Below are 20941 nucleotides of genomic sequence, written 5' to 3' on the forward strand. Positions count from 1 at the left end.
CAGCACCCATCAACTCATCATTTACATCAGGTATAACTCCCAGTGCAATCCCTCCCCCCTCCCACCTCCCTGTGATAGGCCCCGGTGTGTAATGTTCCCCTTCCCGAGTCCAAGTGATCTCATTGTTCAGTTCCCACCTATGAGTGAGAACATGCGGTGTTTGGTTTTCTGTTCTTGCGATAGTTTGCTGAGAATGATGGTTTCCAGCTGCATCCATGTCCCTACAAAGGACACAAACTCATCCTTTTTTATGGCTGCATAGTATTCCATGGTGTATATGTGCCACATTTTCTTAATCCAGTCTGTCACTGATAAACATTTGGGTTGATTCCACGTCTTTGCTATTGTGAATAGTGCCTCGATGAACATACGTGTGCATGTGTCTTTATAGCAGCATGATTTATAATCCTTTGGGTATATACCCAGTAATGGGATGGCTGGGTCATATGGTACTTCTAGTTCTAGATCCTTGAGGAATCGCCATACTGTTTTCCATAATGGTTGAACTAGTTTACAATCCCACCAACAGTGTAAAAGTGTTCCTATTTCTCCACATCCTCTCCAGCACCTGTTGTTTCCTGACTTTTTAATGATTGCCATTCTAACTGGTGTGAGATGGTATCTCATTGTGGTTTTGATTTGCATTTCTCTGATGGCCAGTGATGATGAGCATTTTTTCATGTGTCTGTTGGCTGTATGAATGTCTTCTTTTGAGAAATGTCTGTTCATATCCTTTGCCCACTTTTTGATGGGGTTGTTTGTTTTTTTCTTGTAAATTAATTTGAGTTCTTTGTAGGTTCTGGATATTAGCCCTTTGTCAGATGAGTAGATTGCAAAAATTTTCTCCCATTCTGTAGGTTGCCTGTTCACTCTGATGGTAGTTTCTTTTGCTGTGCAGAAGCTCTTTAGTTTAATTAGATCTCATTTGTGAATTTTAGCTTTTGTTGCCGTTGCTTTTGGTGTTTTAGACATGAAGTCCTTGCCCATGCCTATGTCCTGAATGGTATTACCTAGGTTTTCTTCCCTAGAAAGCTTAAGAGCACCAACCATCTTATTCCATATTGTCTTCAAACCCCAATTATCTTTCTTATTTTTTATTGCTCTTGTTGCTAGCTTTTCTCCTATATAACACCCTCACTACTTCACATCACTGAAAGATTTCCTGGGCTGCTTCTGTCTTTAATTCCCACTTGTCTCAAGCTCTTTCTAAACATGTTGATTGATTGAGTCTCTTGTCATTGGCCCAGATATATTGATCCACTGAATGTTCATTGTTGCAACTACCGTTTTCCTGCCATCATAACAAGTAGGCTGGAGAGTGTTCAGTTATGCACACAGATTTTAATTTTGTTTCTGCTCTCTTTGGCCAGCGCTTTACTTTGGAGAGGGACTTTCTGAGTGAAAGCATCCATCCTCAAAATAACAATAACAGCTGGCCGGGCAAGGTGGCTCACACCTGTAATCCCAGCACTTTAGGAGGCCGAGGCAAGAGGATCTCTTGGGGCCAGGAGTTTGAGACCAGCTTGTTCAACACGATAAGACCCCCATCTCTACCAGAAAAAGATACTGTTTTTAAACAGTAATAACTCAAATCTGTTGATGTTCACTACATGCTAGGCACTGAATTATCCTGTGCAGTCCTCACAACTCTAAAATGTCGATGCTATATTAACATACCCGTTTACAGATGAAGTAACTAAGACCCAGGGAGGCTGAGTACCTAACCACGCAGCGAGGAAGGAATGGAACTAAGCCAGGAATCCAAACATACCATCCTGTGCTCTCATTTGCTGACAACTGCCCCTTGTCTCCCAGAAGAAGGAGCTCCTCTGTGGGTCCCTTGATAAGCTCAAGATGGCTTATCACACACACCCCCAAAAAACACAGAAGTTGCACTTATAAGTGGTAGATTCAAACAGTGTGTTTTTTCACACATTTGCACTTGGCATTTTTAATTAAAATCATACATTTTTAAAATTTTATTTTATTACAAAAGCAATGCACATTCATTACTATCCACTTCTAAAATAGAAATACAGGAAGGAGAAATAAAAACAAGTGTGATTTTTACCACCTAGAAGTGGTAAATTCCTCCCTGTTGACATCTTATGCTTGTGTAATCCTCCAGACAAACAATTTATGCATTTGTAGGTACTGTTTTTCTAATAAGTAGAAATATTGCACACCCACTGTTTTATCATGTATTTTAAACACAATAATACATTTTGAAATATTTTTATTCCTATACATATTCGTCCCCAATATTGTTTGTGGTGGTTGATTACAATATTCCAAGCCATAGTTGAACCAAGCTTATTTAACCAGTTCTCCTCATTGGTCATTGGGTCATTTCTAATTTTTTTCAAATGATAACCAGTACTATGGGTAACGCCCTTTACCTAACTAAATCTTTTGCAATTGGTTTATTTCCTTAGAATGAGCCACTAGATTTGGAATGGCTGGATCAAAGGGTATACGCACTGTGAAACTTTGGATAACTATTCCCAAATTGCCTTCCAGAAAACTTGTTCCAGATTACACTCCCAGAGACAGTACAGGAGCCTATGTTCATGTTTGCCTGTCACAACTCTCAAGAGCATGTGCTTAATTTGAGGGAGAATAGGGGAACTTTAATAAAAAACATATATCTTCATCTTCAGCGTGACCCCTGATCTTATTAACTCTATCGTTGTTATTAACGAGTCATTAACTCTGTCGCCCAGGCTGGAGTGTGGTGGTGCAATCTTGGCTCACTGCAATCACTGCCTCCCAGGTTCAAGTGATTCTCCTGCCTCAGCCTCCCAAGTAGCTGGGATTACAGGCTCCCGTCACCACGCCCAGCTGATTTTTTAATTTTTAGTAGAGACAGGGTTTTACCATGCTGGCCGGGCTAATCTTGAACTCCTGATCTTCAGTGATCTGCCCATCTTGGCCTCTCAGAGTGCTGAGATTAGAGGCGTGAGCCACTACACCTGGCCAACATCTATTCTAGATGCAACTCTTGAACCTGTCCTTATGAACTGAACTGTTTGTTTTATGTGAAGAATGTTTTATCCATTCACAGTCCCTGAGAAACCATGAAGAATTAAATAATTCTTTTTAATTGCTCTCAAGACCAAGAGCTGTAGCTTAATGCTAACTAAGGATTTTTGGAAATCACTTGTCAAATGGAGAACAGTGTGTTTTGATAAACTAGCTTCTTTCTGAATTAATGTAGGATGCAGTACAGCGAGTTTACATGCATAGCAGCAGAGAACGGTTCTGACAGTAACTTTCAATCAAACTGATCGACCACATTTTTAGAGCAGTAGTTCTCAAAGTATGGTCTCAGATATGCAGCATCAGCAGCATATAGAAACGGAGGGCATCGCTTTGTGCTGTGCCAGACTTGGGCCCCAGAGCATGTGAGTTACACAGGCAGTACAACGGCCATGTCATATGCAGGAGGTGTGGTTTCAATGGCTGCTTACCCACTATCTGTTCTTGTCACCTGGTTTTAGGTTCTGTATTCTCTTAGCCTTTGTGCCAGAGCTCCTGTGACCAGAAAAGTACTTGGAAGGTCATTTAGCCTCATTAATGACAAATGAGAACCCAAACTATTTTTAAAGATGACTAGAGGGGGAATCTTCCCAGCTGCCCTTAGGAATCCTTCTACCCTCTCAAGAAGCCTTTTCTTCTTAATGCTTGCAATTTGAGCCACTTTGCTGTTGCAGAAATGCTAAGCCTTGCTTCCTTAAGACTGAAAACTCTCACGATCTTCTTTTTTTTTTTTTCCTAGAGATGGGGGTTTCACCTTGTTGTTCAGGCTGGTCTTGAACTCCGGACCTCAGGTGATCCGCCCACCCTGGCCTCCCAAAGTGCTGGGATTACAGGCATGAGCGACCACGCCCAGCCAAAATCTTTGAAGTTTTCTCCACCCCATAGGAATGTCTTGGTAACCCTCTAATCACATTTGTGGTCCTCCTGCAAGCTTTGCAAGGCCTCCTTGCTGGCTGTGGGTACCAGAGCTCTCTGAAAGTTTGCTGAGCTCTCAGCATATTGAGAGACTGGCAGTGTGCTTGTTTTTTTTGTTTGTTTGTTTGTTTTTTTGGAGATGGAGTCTTGCTCCGTCGCCCAGAGTCTCGCTCTTTCGCTCAGGCTGGAGTGCAGTGGTGCTATCTCAGCTCACTGCAACCTCCACCTCCTGGGTTCAAGCAATTCTTCTGCCTCAGCCTCCTGAGTAGCTGGGACTACAGGCGCCCGCCACCTTGCCCGGCTAATTTTTTGTATTTTAGTAGAGATGGGGTTTCACCATGTTGCCCAGGCTGGTCTCGAACTCCTGAGCTCAGGCAATCAGCCCACTTCAGCCTCCCTAAGGAGGAGGGATTACAGGCGTGAGCCACCGCGCCCAGATCGTGGTTCCTTATAATGCTGGCTACATGGTTGTTATGATACATTAATTCACTGGCCTGTTCCTTTAACAGTCATAGATTTCAGCAACCATTAGATCAAATCCTATGAAATTGCTGGTACTTAGCCATTCTTGACTTGAAAAATGGCAACTTCATAGGGCTCAATGTAAGACTATGTGCTGGTCATTATGGTGAAGACAAATCAAGAAAGGTGTGAGCAGTCCTCAAGGAACTCCCCATAGGGAAGCAAGCACACCACACTAAGATCCAGGGCAGTGCACGGGAAAAGTGGCAGAGAGGGGAACAAGGGGAAAGCCATCCTGTCAGCCTGGGAGACCGTGGAAGCCTTTCCCCAGAAAGTAGCCCTTAAGCTCAGTTTCAAAGGGTGAGAGTTCATTTCAAATTGCTGATTGGTGGTCTGCTTTTTATCTCTTGTAATCCCACAACCTAGCTAGTTTCACTGCCTACAAAATCACCACAATAATGCTTATTTTGTGTGTGTTTTTTAATCATTTGAAAGTCACTTAGGGCTACCAAACATAATTGCTTGATCCTATTTTAATTTACTTGCTGAAGTGCAATGTAATAATTAAGCTTGGAATCTAACTAAGGAAGATATTATATGCCAAAATTAATAGTTATGACTCAGGACTGAATATCTAACTAGAAAGCATTCTCAGGATAGCCATGTGTAGGTTAAAAATATACTGTAAGTTGGATGGCAACAGACCATCCGGAAATCCCTTCCCCAGCCTGTGCTTCAGATACACTGGGAGCAGTCGGGGTATTGTAAGAATGAAGGGTTGGTGGCATCCTCCCCATGTTAGCCTCACTGTTTTCCCTGTCTCTCAGAACATTAACACCACTCCAGACTCAAAGAGCATTACAGCTCACAACTGAAGTTATCCCCATCATAAACCCCTCTGCTTTCATTCGCACTTGGAAAAGTCATGCTCTGAAATTAGAGTTCGTGCACTCTGAAAAGGGTATCTCCATACTATTGATTCTGCATTCAAAATGGAAAACCTACTTATTTTCAGAACATGCTTTAAGGCAGTAATAAAGGCACCAATGATGATTTCTGACCTGATACCAAGCCGTTCATAACTTAAAATTAAAAAGGAAAAGAAGAAAGATGGCTCTTTCTCTTGGTGATTTCAAAATCTCTTCTTTTTAAAAGTGCTCTGAAAGCATTCAGTTACTTACTAAGAACAGTATTTCAGGTGGCCACCTCCAGATATGAAATTCTGATTCCTATTTCTGTTTAATGGTTATAGACAATATAAACTCAAGTGCTTAAAGAGAAGACTGCCTTTGAATTTAGGATTCAAATGTTGCATTGTATTTTAGGTTTCAGAAACGTAACATCTCTATATAACTAAATATCATTTCTCTTGGAATAATAAAAGTATGATCATCTTAATTTGGGAAATTGTGAACAAAATACATTTGAATGTCACTATAATGCTTTTTGCAGGCAAGCAAGATGCTGTACAAATTAAGATAATTTGGGGCCTTACCCAGGAGTATTTAGCTGCTTAGGTACTCAGAGGTCTTCAGTATAAAGTAGTCTCTTCTGTAAAGCTGGCTCTGAAGGGGGGTGAATTTGAGAACGTTGGGAAACCTGAAAAATGCCACAAAGAGCATGGCATTGGGAAAAGCAACTAGAAACAAAAGAGAACGGTAACAGAAGGTTCGCCTTGAGCATCTTTCACTGGGGAAATGGGCCTGAAGTAGAGAGTTCTGTTTATACAAATCAATAAAGCTTGAATTTTTAACAGAAACATATGGGAGTATTAATTATACAGACACCCAGCAGAGCATGCAGATAGATGGGTCATAGAAACCAGTGTTGCCTGAGAGCACGTGCCCAGTAACCTGATGTTCAGAGTAGGCGCCTTCGTCCCTGGGAAGGAGAAAAGAATGACAATCATAACACTGAAGAGAAAATGGGGAGGGAGGGACCTCGACTGCCTGTGATTGGACTGAAGCCCCATGCTCACATTTTGATGTCTGTAAAGCCTTCATAAATGAAGTGGGCGCTTATTAGATTTCTTGCCTCCCAGATTAGACTCCCCGAAGACTCAGTAACTTTGACCTTTGCCTTTTTTTCTTTTTCTTTTTGAGACAGAGTCCCACTCTGTTGCCCAGGCTGGAGTGCGGTGGTACGATCTTGGCTCACTGCAGTCTCCGCCTCCCGGGTTCAAGTGATTCTCCTGCCTTAGCCTCCTGAATAGCTGGGATTACAGACACCCACCACCATGCCTGGCTAATTTATTTATTTTTAATAGAAACAGGGTTTCGCTGTGTTGGCCAGGCTTGTCTTGAACTCCTGACCTCTGGTGATCCTCCCACTTCAGCCTCCCAAAGTGCCGGGATTACAGTCATGAGCCACCACGCCTAGCCTCTTTGCCTTCTTTCTATGCATTTTCATCTTTTGCTAAAATTATGTATGAAAAGACCTCTTTGGAAACGCTTGTCAAAGTACACCATCAGAAAACCCCTTTAAAAGACGATGGATTCTTATCTCTTGTAGGGAGTATAAATGCCTTCAAGGAGGGGGTCTACCTGGAAGATTTCCCACCCTCCCTTAGAACTCCGTGGCTGGTCAGGATCCATCAGCTTCTTGTCAAATGACTCGGTGGAAAGGGCAGTGCAGTTTGGGCTCCAGATTGGAAAGCATGGCCACCCCCAGCACTGCCATTCATAGAGGCCTGTGCACAGCGCTGCCTCCAGTTAGGAGAGCAGAGATTCTTGGGACCCATGGAAGAAAAAGAAATGACTATACTTTGTCTTTTCTTTTCTTCATTCAACTTGGCCAAGCATCTGATGTGGAATCTTTGTACCATGACAGGAACATGACAGTGGAACCACCACTGAAGCCTTCATGTCAGGTCAAAAGCTTGTGTCCTGACCTGCCTGTTGCTCCAGCTCTGCTTCCTTTCACTGGCATCCATTGCACAACTCACTGTATTCCCCGGGTCTCCAGCTGCTGCCACCATTCTCTTGAAGCTACTCTTAATGAAATCAGCAACAATTTTTTCTTGTTGCAAAAGCCAAGGATTCCGCCCAATAAGCCCAGTGAAAGTAGCAGCTCCTGTGTGTGACAGCCACTGTGGTAGGCACACTGTTTTAGGCCTTGTTAGTCCTCATGGCATGGGGCACTGCTCCTACCTTCTAAGCCCTCTCCTCCTTGGCTTCTGTGATACTGTGTTGGGGACATCTTCCAGCTTCAATTCCAGTCCTTCATTAGCTCTTGTTTCTGCCCCACCCCTTGGGATTTCATCTTCCCCTAAGTTGTGTCCTTCCCCCTTTTCTTGTTCACTCCTTAAAGCACCTTGTCTGCTCCCATCTCCTTGGCCACCCATGTATGTGGGTGGATTTCCAGGTCTGATTCTCATTTCTCATTTCCTACTGGACCTCTCCACCTGCTTATCAAACTGAGCATGTGCAAAAGCATTTCCATTATGCTTATGCAAAAACACTTTCCCCTCTAGTATTCCTTATCTCAGCGGCTTCTTCATCTATGGCATCCTCCCACCCATTCATCTTCCATGGCAGATCATTCGACAGAACCTTTCAATTCTTCCTTATCGACATTGTGGCTCCTCCTCCTGTTCTTCAGTGCCTCTACTTCAACTCAGGTGCTCAGGGTCTCTCTCTCCTTTGGATTTGCACAATAGCTTCCTCACTCCCTGTATCCAGCCTCTAGATCTTCCAGTCCCTCCTTCATAAACAACCACCAGAACAGTCTTTCTGCAACACAGGTCTGATTGTGTCACTCTCTAGTGAAAAGCTTCCAATGGACCCTAACTTGGCAGAGTAAGTAACAACCTTCCAAACCAACTCTACCACTCTCATCTCCACCAGTTACCCAAACCCACCACATTCTCATTTCTAGGCCTCTGTGCATGTATTAGTTCTGCTGCTAAAACAACCTCTTTTGGCCTCTTTGCCACTTGGAAAATGCTTATTCATCAAGAGTCAGCTCAGTCACCCCTAGCAGGCTGTCAGTGTCTTTCGAATGAATGAATGAAGACTGGCCCCACTCTGTCATGCAAAGTAATGCTGTTTTTATTCACTATCCTGGAGGCATGTTGTTCACATTGCTCCTGTCACATTTGTCAACATTGTAATTGTGGCTGCTCTTCCTATCAGACCTAGCAGGCATGTTCATGAGTGGCCCCTGGGCCGCCTCTTCCTCTTCTTCTCCCATGGCAGACATCGTTCCCAGCCCTCTTTTCTACTGAGCTCAGACACAGCTCAGAATCTGTCTCAACACAGTACTTTCAGCAGACTGGTGTTTGCACACAGTTTGAGGTCTGTTTGCCATCCCTGAACTAGACTCAAGCTTTTCCAGTGACAAGCACAGTGGGTTGCCTAAAGTGACAACTCAATTGCTGAACAAATAACAAATGGATTTTTATCTGAATATTAGCTATATATTGCTTTGCATTACAGATAGATCTGTCCAGGAGAATGGATTCATGGCAAAATATAAGTGAGGTGATTTACCAAAATCCACTGTGACACTTTGCAGAAAATGTTTCACATACGCATTCAGTTATTGCCTGGGCTGCCCCAGCCCTCCCTCTTTACAGAGTTCAGCCTCCATGTTGCCTTAAAATCAACACATTGCATATGATTTCCTCTAGCCTGTCTTTGATGTATCTTGTACATTTTTAAGAAGTGGTTGGAAGAAGCATTAAAACAAGTTTCTAACCTTATATTTTATTTCCATAATCTCTCTTTTTGGCAATCACAAAGGAAAACTGATGCGTCCAGGGAATTTTAAAACTGATTAAAAAGCGCTTCAAGAGAGTTGCTTTTTCACATACTGTATAAAACAACAAATATTAAATAACAATACTTTTAGTAATCCATTGTCTTTGAAACAGTGTAGTAGCTCTCAAAAAGATGTTGTGTCAAAAACAATCAGGAAAATGTGAAACACCCCTTTTCATGGCTCAACTAAAAGATGCAATCGAAGTCTCATCATTGAGTTCAATGCGTTTCACTCACACTATCCAATTAAAAGCCTTCTTGAATTCTAGCCGCATTCCAGAATTTAAAACTAGAAAATTGGGAAATACAAATGAAGAAATCAAGAAAGTTTCTATTTTTTCCTGATTCCCTTAATAGACATAAGACAGCCAGTTGTTGAACGCTCAAAGTGGAAGTTTCTTGTGTGTCAGTCCTAAGACTGTGCAGTGCAGTAAACAGAATGATGAGAAACAGAGAAAGAAAGGGGCCTGTGAAAGCCTGCAGCATTTCTAAAATAAAAGTAGCACTGCCTCTTTGATGACTCTGAAGGCTATTCTTTTGTGGCATCTTTTATTTTTTAATGAATTTATACTGTTGGTGAATTATTGAAATGGTTTCCTCTCTCTCACCTTTTATGTGTTTTCTCTCCTATTATGTTCCCATCTGTCTTAACTGGAAAATCCACCAGGCTAACTGTCAGGTAGGTTCTTCTTGATGTTTAGTGTGATTATTAGTAGTATACATAGAGGGCAATGAAGTAAACAGACTGCTGGTGACTGGTGATGAATGAGAAAGCTAAACAGGAAAGGCACATACTCAATTATAGGGAAACTTTTTGCAGATGCATAAAACTGTACAAGCTGCAAACTCCAAGCACATTCAGCCAGTGTGAATATCTATCACAAGAACCTGGCCTAAGGGAATGTAGCAGCTCTCAATGATAAAGTAGGTTACCTGGGCTGTCCAGCATTTAGCTGTGGCTGAAAACCCGGACTGCTCCTGGAGGGCTTCATTGTTCTAGAGTATCATTACATCCTGTGTAGTCACAAGTGATGCTGCTGTAAATATAATATCAGCATTTTTGGATTCGGTCCAGTTCAAGAACAATACATAGTGACGTATTTCACATCCCTATTTTAAGTATACATCCAAGCATTCTCTGTGCCTTGAAGAATGAAGGTAACTAGGAAAAGCCGAGGTGCATATATTTTGTTAATGTTGAATGCATCCTTGGAGTTAAGTCTAACGTGATGTAACTCTTGTGAAAGGAATGGTCACTTGAAATTGCAGTAGGAGACAGACCTCTTCATTCACCCTTTAGTGTCGGGGAAAAGAAGTACTCCTCCATCCACACAAAGTCGCGGAACAAGCTCTTTTTAGTTCCTCAAGGGCAAGACAGATAACTTTATAAGCCCAAAGTATAGCTCAACCTAAGAGAGGAGAAGCAAACATTAAAATTAGAGTATGCGTGGTGTGTATCTGATGTGTGTGTGTGTGTGTGTGTGTGTGTGTGTGTGTGTGTGTTGTTTTTAATTTGAGCTCATCTTTATCTTTCGGGAGGAAAAATTATGTGCTTCAGTTGCCACGCAACACAAACTGCTCTAACAGCTTTCTAATTTTAATTTCAGAAGTCTACAGAGCAAATGAAGAAGGTCCCTACTATTATTCTTTCTGTTTCATATAAAGGAGTCAAATTTATTGATGCAACAAATAAGGTACGTACCACACCTCTCTCTGGTTTAGGCACCAGACGCAGTCTTGAGAATATGATCTAAAATCCTTTGCTTCCTATAATAACCAGCATTCTCCACTTTAATCATCCCATTCCCCCAACCTTCATGCTTCCTACATATGCCTATAGATACACGCTCATGTACACACACACATACACTTTCATACAAACAGAAAGGCACCATTTGGGGGAAGGGCTTGATCTGGGGTTTCTATAAATATTGTGCTTTCACTTTTTCATGATGCTCTCTCTATTAGACTGTGACCACTTATTATCTAGCATGTCCCTTTGGATCTGGACAACATTGAAAAAGAAAACAAAAATCACTTGTAGATTGAAAAGTCAACAATGTCATCACTCCTCCATCAGAGGAGATGTTACTAGATAAAGGGCTAGAACATTTGTCTTTATTTATCTAGATATATATATGTGTCTTCTGTTGATAATTTTCTCACTTTTTAATTTTATAACTACATTTAATTCCCAATCTCTGAGATGGGAGTTTCAGCTGTATTGTTGTCTGTCTGTCTTTCTTTCCTTCCTTCCTTCCTTCCTTTCTTCTTTCTTTCTTTCCTTTCTTTCTTCTTTTGAGACGGAGTCTCACTCTGTCGCCTAGGCTGGTGCGATCTCGGCTCACTGCAAGCTCCGCCTCCCAGCCTCAGCCTCCTGAGTAGCTGGGACTACAGGCACCCGCCACCATGCCCAGCTAATTTTTTGTGTTTTTAGTAGAGACAGGATTTCACCATGTTAGCCAGGATGGTCTCGATCTCCTGACCTTGTGATCCGCCTGCCTCAGCCTCCCAAAGTGCTGGGATTACAGGCATGAGCCACTGCACCCAGCCTCAGCTGTATTGTTTTCTTAAGAGACACAATCAGAAAAGCAGCCCAGGCCATGCTGTGGCTCTGCTGTGACTTCTTCCTCACAGTGGGAATAGTTTGTGGGCTGTGATGTCAAGTGTGGTCAGCAGGGTTGCATTTCACTGAAAAAGCATTCCTTTCTTGACAAAGACAACAGCGTCCTGGTGCTCAAGTGGAAAGCTTGGGTGACCCTTGTCCCTCTCCTTAAACTCAAAGCTGACTGGCTTCTCCTAACAAAACCCCAAACGTTCATGTGTTTTATTCCTGCATCCTTTCAACTAATCAAGCACAGAAGGAGGGTAAAAGAGATGATTACTATTGGTGAATGCTGGTTTTTCTCTGGACCTCTCACCCAGACCTCCCACCTGGACCTCCTCCATTTTGGAGAAAGGGAACAGAAATCGTGAAACAGGTGAACTTAAGAAACAGCAACTTAGGGCCAAGGCAACTGGATTTAGGTACCAGGGAAAAGTCTCACGGGCAGTGACTCTTTGGTGTCTGTATTAAACCCCAGCATCTGAATCGGAAGTTTTTCCAATTGGTTTTCTGTAACAAAAGAGGTTGTTGTTTCAGTAGTTAGATAAACCCAAGTTCCCCAAATCTACTTGGGAAAACAACCTCACAGTTATAGAAAAAGTTCTGAAACCCAGGCAAAAAGCATATAACCAGCATCATTATGCTGACCAATAATATCAGCATAATGGTGAGTCCAACTATGCAAAATATTGTTGATGGTTGTTGACAGATAATAATTGTGGAGACTCAAATAAGAACAATACCAATCGATTTGCTTTTTTATTTCTTGGAAGCATCTTTAGTTCCTGGTATATAAAATTACTTTATCCTTAAATTATAGTCCGTTGGTTTTAAAAGTTCTAACACTTTATGGAACATATTATAGAATGGCACAGATACCATTGTTATTGCTGTATCTAAACCTTAGGAAAGACTTTGGTGCCTGGATTTTTTTTTTTCTAAATTGGAGAAACTCCCTCTATTCCATTTATGCTCGAAAAGCTTGAATAGCTGTATATTTTCAGTGGATGAATTTGACACTCTCTTAGATGAACAACTTTAGCAGACTTGGATTCTGACAATTTCTAAACAAGTGACATTTGCCCTGAGAAGTTCCTGCAGTCCTAAGTCGGTCATTTCATGATGCTGGGGTTGTGGCTGGATGCAGCTGTATTAATAGCATTCTCTCTAACGCGCTCTCCACAATCAGAGGAATCAAGGAGAGCTTGCCAGTTCCATTGTATGTTGCTTACTAACACGTCAAGGCACACAGAAGTTGATGCCTGTACCTCCTGTACCTCAAGGAGATACTTCTGCTTTAATTGCCAATAATTAGATGAGTTATCCGTAAATCTCTGCTCACTGATGACTACTCTTGGAAGCAAAAGCACAGAAAGATATGCAAAAAATAATTCTGTGTAAATAAAGATGCTAAATAAAGAAGGTCAGCAGATTTTTTCAAGTCCTTGCAGTGTGGTCCTCAACATATTTTCAGAATCTAGAGCAAAGGCAAAGTGCCTATGTTGGTGGCAAGTGGAGCCGATCTGTGAATGTATGACAACATAAGCTTTTAAAGGAATTGGAGGATGTTAATTTCAACTGACTCTACAGGGTCCACATCCCAGTGACCTGTGTGGTAGCTGATCTCCCCCAGTATGACAGTGGGTAGGGAGAGAGTGAATGACTCAGGGCAGTAGTCTAGTAGTTGCTGTGTAGGGAGCCAAAGTAGAGAGATTGTGTTTAGAAGGATAGAAGAAAGAAATGCTGGAAGGCCGTACTGGTGGAGTGTGACTGGGTAAGGCTGAGAAACACTACCACCAGCCAGGGCAGGAGGACAGGCTTCAGAAGGGACAGAGGATCCACAGTTGAAGGATCATCCTCAAGTTGTGGTGTGAAAGGAACCATGCCCAGACCCCTAGATTCTAGCAGTGTCTGCAAGGACACCTATGTTTGCCACTTTGTTCTAGAGCAAAGAGCACAGCAGAAAAGGAGCAGATTGATAAACTCCAGAGTCCTGCTTTCTGTTTTCACCAAGGATTTCCCCCACTGGGCAGTGTTGTGTCAGTGAGCCACTTTTATTTGAAGCAAAGGACTTGTAATATACAAGCATATTTAAAGATCTCACCATTTCAGGTACTAGAGGCCACTAGGCCTGGAATTCAAGCGATTCTCGTGCCTCAGACTCCCGAGTAGCAGGTATTACAGGGGCATGCCACCACGCCCAGCTGATTTTTGTATTTTTAGTGGAGACGGGATTTTGCCATATTGGCCAGGCTGCTTTCAAACTCCTGACCTCAGAAAATCCACCTGTCTCAGCCTCCCAAAGTGCTGGGATTACAGGTGTGAGCCACCGCGCCCAGCCTACTGTTCATATTTTATGTTTTCATGGTACTTTATTCTTCAACAGTGCTCTCCTAACCTTGCATCTCTTACCCCTGCCCTGGTCAGAGAGGGGGTTGTTTAATCTGCCCTGGGCAGCTGGAGACCTGAAGGCCTCGGTCCCTTGGCTCAATGCTGCCCTGCAGTCACACAGCCTCTTGGTCATGAAGAACGACTCAAACTTGATTTTCAACCTCCCTAACCTAACGCTTTTTCTGTTACTCCACAGCTACCTTCCACGAATTAGTTTGAAGTGCAGTGGATAATTCATTGTATGTTAATTACTCTTCCCTTCCTGTAAGCCCCCATTAGACTCTGTGAAAGATGAACCCTCCTTGAAGCATTTCTTTCCTTTGATTCTAATAAATAAATAGGTTTGGCTGAATTCATGGGAAAGGGTTAGAGGCTTAGTTATAAACTCATAAATGTATTGCCTAGCAACTTAGGAAATGAATTGAATCACTAATCCTGATTTAAGAAGGAGGAAGCAGAAAGCGATCTTGAATTAAAAGTGGGACTTGCAATAGATTTAGCACTAAAGTGTTTTAGATAAATCACCTCAGCCTTCTGTTGATCAATAGCCCAAAGGCTGCTGTAGCAGGGAATTCCGCCTGGAGGACTGCAACTGTTTAGTAACAGACCCTTCTTCAGGTTGGGGGGCGGAAGGGGAGGTCTTCCGAGAGGAGACGCGGTTTCTGCATTCAGTGCTCAGCTGAGGAGCAGGTTGCATTTTGCCTTCCTGTGCTGACTCCCTCCTCAGTCTTCCCATCTGGCTAAATTAAAAATGATGCAGTGCCAGGGTTTGTTTTTTGCTTTCATTGTTGTTTTGTTTTTTGAGTTTTTAAAAATTTTTTTGGAATGCCAGTTTTAAACAAGGCCTGTGCTATTTTGGGGGCACAAAATACTTTGGAACATTTGCCTGAACAAGTGCCTGTTGTTTGGGGGTTTTTTTAATGTTGTTTTTTTTTTAAGAGACAGGGTCTAGCTCTGTTGCCTGGGCTGGAGTACAGTGGCGCCACCACGGCTCACTGTAACTTCAAACTCCTGGGCTCAAGTGATCCCCCAACCTCAGCCTCCAGAGCAGCTGAGACTACAGGTATGCACCACCACACCTGGATAATTATTTAAATTTTTTGTAGAGATGGGATCTCGCTATATTTCCTAGGCTGGTCCTAAACTCCTGGCCTCAAGCAATATTTCTGCCTCGGCCTCCCAAAGCACTGGAATGACAGACATGAGTCACTGTGGTGGACCTCCCATTGTTTTTTTATAGCAAATACTCCTAAGAAGTTTGGAGACAAATTAAGGCCATGCTAAGCACCTGTGCTGTTCTCAGCATCACGTGCCTGACAGGGCATCACCAGTTAGCCCTCGCTCTACACTGTTAGCCCCGCCCTGGAGGGAACACTGCAGTCTCCTCACTCAGGAGAAGCCCGGCCTGATGAGGAGATGCAGGAGAAAGGTCCCACCTGTCGGGGCTCAGATTGAAGGCAGTGGCGAGAGGCAGATTTCTAGGCTGCATGACTTCATCACCACATGCCCTTCTCAGAACCACCATATGAGTTAGCTGGACCCGAGAATCCTGTCCTACCCCTACCAGCAAGACAGCTCTTCAGCTGTTTCTCACCGTGATGGAAAACAGCAGACAGGAAAAGCCATCTCTCCCTGTTGAAGGGTGCTACGCTGCCAGAATTTCTATCCCCAAGAAGAGGCAGGAGGAGCCCCTCGCCAGTTCTTCTCTTGAGCCTTTTAAAGCTCTAGTCTTCTTAAAACGTGCTTAGAAATGGAGGCTGATGAACATGTGAGGAGTCCAGTTTTCAGCTGAGGTGCATCACCTGTACCTCTTCATGACATCACTTTTTAATTTGTGGAAAAGCCACTCATAAATGCATGACAGGAGGTGCAAAGAATGTCTTCCTCTTTGGCTTCTTCTCCAAGGAGAAAGTCTACCATCTAGTCTCCATACAGACAACTGTAGTATCGTTGGCCTTGGATTTGTCCTGCATGTAGAGAACTGGCTTCACCATTCTGCACAGGTAGACGATGCAGAGTGATGGCAGTATTTCAGTAGTGACATCCCAGGTCCTTACCCCATTCTGGCATTGGCAATGTATCACAAAGGTCTGTTCAAAAATATCTGCCTCCGTAGGCTATCAATACAAATTCAAGAGCATCTTTTAAGTGCCAGTGAGGATGACCACAGTGATCAGTTATTCCTACCTGAATATAGAATAGTTTTACTAGCATGAGCTTTCCTTCTAGCTTAGACAATGAGAATAGAGTAGTAGAAGTTTCCACAGTTGGAGAGGAGGCTGATTTTGGAACATGCAGCATCACAGAGATCAGGCCTCCCTGGGCAGCTAAAAGACAGTCCTGGGCTCCTGGGGAATAGAGAACAGCAGGGACTAGGCCAGGCACAGTGGCTCACACCTGTAATCCCAGAACTCTGGGAGGCTGAAGCAAGTGGATTGCTTGAGCCCAAGAGTTGGAGACCAACCTGGGAAACATAGCGAAACCCCGTGTCTACCAAAAAAAAAACAGAAAATAAGCCAGCCTGATGGTGCACACCTATAGTCCCAAGTACTCAGGAGGCTGAGGTGGGAGATTGCTTGAGCCTGAGAAGTTGCAGTGAGCTGAGATGGTGCCACTGCACTCCAGCCTGGGCAACAGAGCAAGACCCTGTCTCAAAAAAAAAAAAAAAAGAGAAAGAGAAGAAGAGGGCTCCAGAAAATTCAGGGGTCAGCAAAGACAGAGGAGGAGAGAGCAGCAAAGATATACTTTTCCTCCTTTGCAACTTTACCCCTGGCCACAGTGCTGCCATGCACCATTGGAAATTGTCAAGAGTGGCATCCCATGAGTTGGCAAGATTCAGGGAGTTCAGTGCAATAAAAATCACAGAGCACTTTTCATTTCCCGAGAAGTGGATCTACCTTGAGATCTTGCAAAAGATCTCCAGAACACAAAATGCCAACTTAGTAAAAGTTGAAGCATCTATTTCCTGTGACAGTGCCTCCTGGACAGGTGAGACCAAATCCACCCAGGCTTCCCAGGGTGCCCCCAATCAAGATAATGGCAGAGAGACTCCCACAGCACCTCACATTGCACCTTTTTCTCATTTTAACATTCATTTGAAGACTCACCCATCCCTAATTTGGTTTTCTACTTGAAGGAATGCTATCTGGATGCCAGAAAAGGATCATCACCTCCTAGTTTGAAACTTATCTTGCAATAGAATGTTACTTGTTTATGGGATTCCAATTGCAATTTGAGTTATTTTTTGACAGAGTACTGCGTGTAATGTCAACACACAAGACCACGGTGAAAAATGTCTTAATTTAATTTTCTTTTGCGGGTTTTAATTCTGTAATTGCCTCCGAACCACTCAGCTTGGTTAAGTGAGGGACATGAAGTACTTGCTGGGGCTGCTGGCAGGGAAGGACACTTTGTAAGCATTTTTAGGCATTGATGGTTGTACACGGAACACTGTATTGCCGACAGGTTTTTTAAGACAGCGCAATTAAAAGGTAATTAGAGTAACTAAAGCATTGAGGGTTTTACATCTGTGACAACTGCAAAAAAGCATAAATGGGATATTATAAGATAAAAAATGATTGCACGATTATGTGAATTTTTTTTATTTTTTTCTTTTTAAACACATCTACGTATCAAAAGAAGTTTCTAGCAGGGTTTGCAGCCAAGCTGCTTCGTGGTTATTTTGTGCTTCAGGACAATGGTACTTCAACCTTTCTCCCACTGGGGAAGAAGGCACAAAGAGATACTAGAGAGGAAAAAACGCGATTCTTGTTAAGCCAGTAAGAGGGAGGTGGAGACAATGAAGGGCATTGCAATGCATTTCAAAGAGCCTGAGCTCCACAGTCAGACAACCCTAAATTTCAGTCCCAACCCAGCACCTGCTCTGCATAAGGCACTTAAATTCTTTGAGTACCAGTTGCTTCACCTATGAAGTAATAATGGCAGCAACAGCACCACTTCCTAATTATACACAGTGGATGTAGTTAGGAAAGTGTTGTTTATATAGCCACAGGGCCCAGATCAAGCAGGGCATCCAAGGCCTGAATGTTGCAGTGTGGTATTTCTCTTATCAGGCCCCTGCACCTTAGTTTCCATGGAGAAAGCACCTTGAGGCTTCCACCTGCCTGCTTCCTTCAGTACCTGCCCTTGCTCTGAGGGAGGAGGAGCAGGACACAAGAACAATGTGCAAGCATGATGGCAAGGGATTTGAAGAGCCTCGTTGGGTCAGATCTCTTCTCACGCAGAGAAAGCGACAGATGCTCCCTTCCTTACAGAATTAGCAGAAAGCAGTGCTGCACAGCTACAGGTGGACACGGGGAATGGAAAGTCAAATGCTTAGTAATTACTGTTATTTTTTAAAGTGGAGGCCAGACATGGTGACTCACACTTGTAATCTCAGCACTTTGGGAGGCCGAGGCAGGCAGATCACCTGAGGTCAGGAGTTCAGGACCAGCCTGGCCAACATGGCGTAAACCCCGTCTCTACTAAAAATACAAAAATTAGCCAGGTGTGGTGGCATGCGCCTGTAGTCTCAGCTAGTCGGGAGGCTGAGGCAGGAGAATTGCTTGAATCTGGGAGTGGGAGGCTGCAGTGAGCCGAGACTGCACCACTGTACTCCAGGGGCAACAGAGTGAGACTCTTGTCTCAAAAAAGAAAAAAGTGGCTGCCACCCAGACTGCTTCCATGCACAGCACCTGGTGAGAACTGCAGCTCCAGGATGTGACTGTGTTAGATTGTTTTTAATTAAATGAAAATATTTCTTCCAGATCTGGCATTCATTTACCCACAGATAATACAGTGGACCACTTTGAGTGTTGCTAGTCTAGCACACTCCAGAAAGAAGGAAAGCAACTGCTTCCCAGGTTACTTGTCTTGGTTGTCAAATATGCTAGTTTACAGAGGAAAACTATGATCATTTATGTCATTTCTTCCAGAACATAATTGCTGAGCATGAAATTCGTAATATCTCCTGTGCTGCCCAGGACCCAGAAGACCTCTCAACATTTGCCTATATCACAAAAGATTTGAAGTCCAATCACCACTACTGTCACGTGTTTACTGCCTTCGATGTGGTGAGTACCTGCCCCCTTTCAACAGATTAAAGACTTTCCAAAATGGGCCTGGACTGTGTTGAAAGCCCAACTTATAGTTAACATGCTAGCTTGGCTTGTTTACCCGGTATTAAGATACATACCAAGTGTATTTGTTTGCTAGGGCTGCCATAACAAAGTACCACAAACCGAGGGGCTTAAACAGCAGAAATTCATTTTCTCACAGCTTCTGGGGGCTAGAAGGGCAAAACCAATGTGTCAGCGGGTTTGGTTTCTTCTGAGGCCTCTCTCCCTGCCTTGCAGATGGCTGCTGATATGGTTTGGCTGTGTCCTTACCCAAATCTCACCTTGAATTGTGTAGCTCCCATAATTCCCACGTGTCATGGGAGGGACCCGGTGGGAGGTAATTGAATCATGGGGGTGGGTCTTTCCTGTGCTGTTCTCGTGATAGTGAGTAAGTGTCACAAGATCTGATGGTTTTATAAATGGGAGTTCCCCTGCCCAAGCTCTCACTTGCATGCCGCCATGTAAGACGTGGCTTTGCTCCTCATTCACCTTTTGCCATGATTGTGAAGCCTCCCCAGCCATGTGGAACTGTGAGTCAATTAAACCCCTTTCCTTTATAAATTACTTAGTCTTGGGTATGTCTTGATTAGCAGCACGAGAACAGACTAATACAGCTGCCTACTTGCTGTGTCCTCACGTCGCCTTTCCTCTGTGCTTGGATGTCTGGGTCCAAATTTCCTCTTCTTGTAAGGACACCAGTCAGATTGCATCAGGGCCCACCCCAATGACCTCACTGTAACTGAATCACCACTTTCAGGGCACTATCTTCAAATACAGCCACATTCTGAGGTACTGCGTGTTAAGCCTTCAACATATGAATTTTGAGTGGGTCACAGTTCCATTCATAACACCAAGTACATTTTGGCAGACTAGGCTCTTCAGAGATTTTTCAATATTTTCATTCTTCCATTCAACTTAGAACACCAACCCTACCTAGTATCTCAAATGCCATTACTCAACTACTAATTTCACTTTTCAGACTTGAGAAATTCCTTTGTTTCTCTGGCACCAAAACATAGTAAAGGTCTTACAGCCCCCTTGTCCCTCACTATGTCTGTCGGTTTCTCTAGTAGCCATTTCTAAGTACTAGGGCATAATAGGTGTGTTTGCCTCATACAAATCTGCAGTCTTCTATATTGAATAGGAGTCACATTAGATACCTACAGGTGGTAATTGGGAACTCCAAGGTTTGGCCCATATGCTCATTCAGAAATTAGTCTTGGCCGGGTGCAGTGGCTCACACCTGAAATCCCAGCACTTTTAGAGGCCGAGGTGGGCAGATCACTTGAGCTCAGGAGTTGAAGACCAGCCTGAGGGACATGATGAAACCCCATCTCAACAAAAATGCAAAAGAAAACAAAAAAATTAGCACATGCCTGTAGTACCAGCTAACTGAGAGGCTGAGGTGGGAGAATCACCTGAGCATGGGAGTTCGAGGCTGCAGTAAGCTCTGATCACACCACTGCACTCTAGTCCAGGTGACAGAGAGACCCTGTCTCAATTTTTTAAAAAAGTTACTCTTGGACAGGCACAGCTCATGCCTGTAATCCCAGTACTTTGGGAGACCAAGTTGAGAGGACCACTTGAGTTCAGGAGTTCAAGACCAGCCTGGGCAACATAGTGAGACTTTGTCTCTAGTAAAAGAAAAAAAA

General features: G+C 43.3%; 1 protein-coding gene across 9 annotated transcripts in view; it reads left to right on the forward strand.

The window, feature by feature from the left end:
* ANKS1B (ankyrin repeat and sterile alpha motif domain containing 1B) overlaps nt 1-20941 on the forward strand; it is a 1315261-nt gene that overhangs the window by 1251691 nt on the left and 42629 nt on the right. For all 9 annotated transcript variants that reach the window (XM_011992230.1, XM_011992227.1, XM_011992229.1 and 6 more), the window contains 3 exons: nt 9844-9855; nt 10784-10870; nt 19107-19244. In XM_011992230.1, the coding sequence (XP_011847620.1) occupies nt 9844-9855; nt 10784-10870; nt 19107-19244 (237 nt within the window). The remainder of the gene's footprint in view (nt 1-9843; nt 9856-10783; nt 10871-19106; nt 19245-20941) is intronic.

This window comes from Mandrillus leucophaeus, unplaced genomic scaffold (genome assembly GCF_000951045.1).
Source record: "Mandrillus leucophaeus isolate KB7577 unplaced genomic scaffold, Mleu.le_1.0 Scaffold408, whole genome shotgun sequence".
NCBI classification, from domain to species: Eukaryota; Metazoa; Chordata; class Mammalia; order Primates; family Cercopithecidae; genus Mandrillus; species Mandrillus leucophaeus.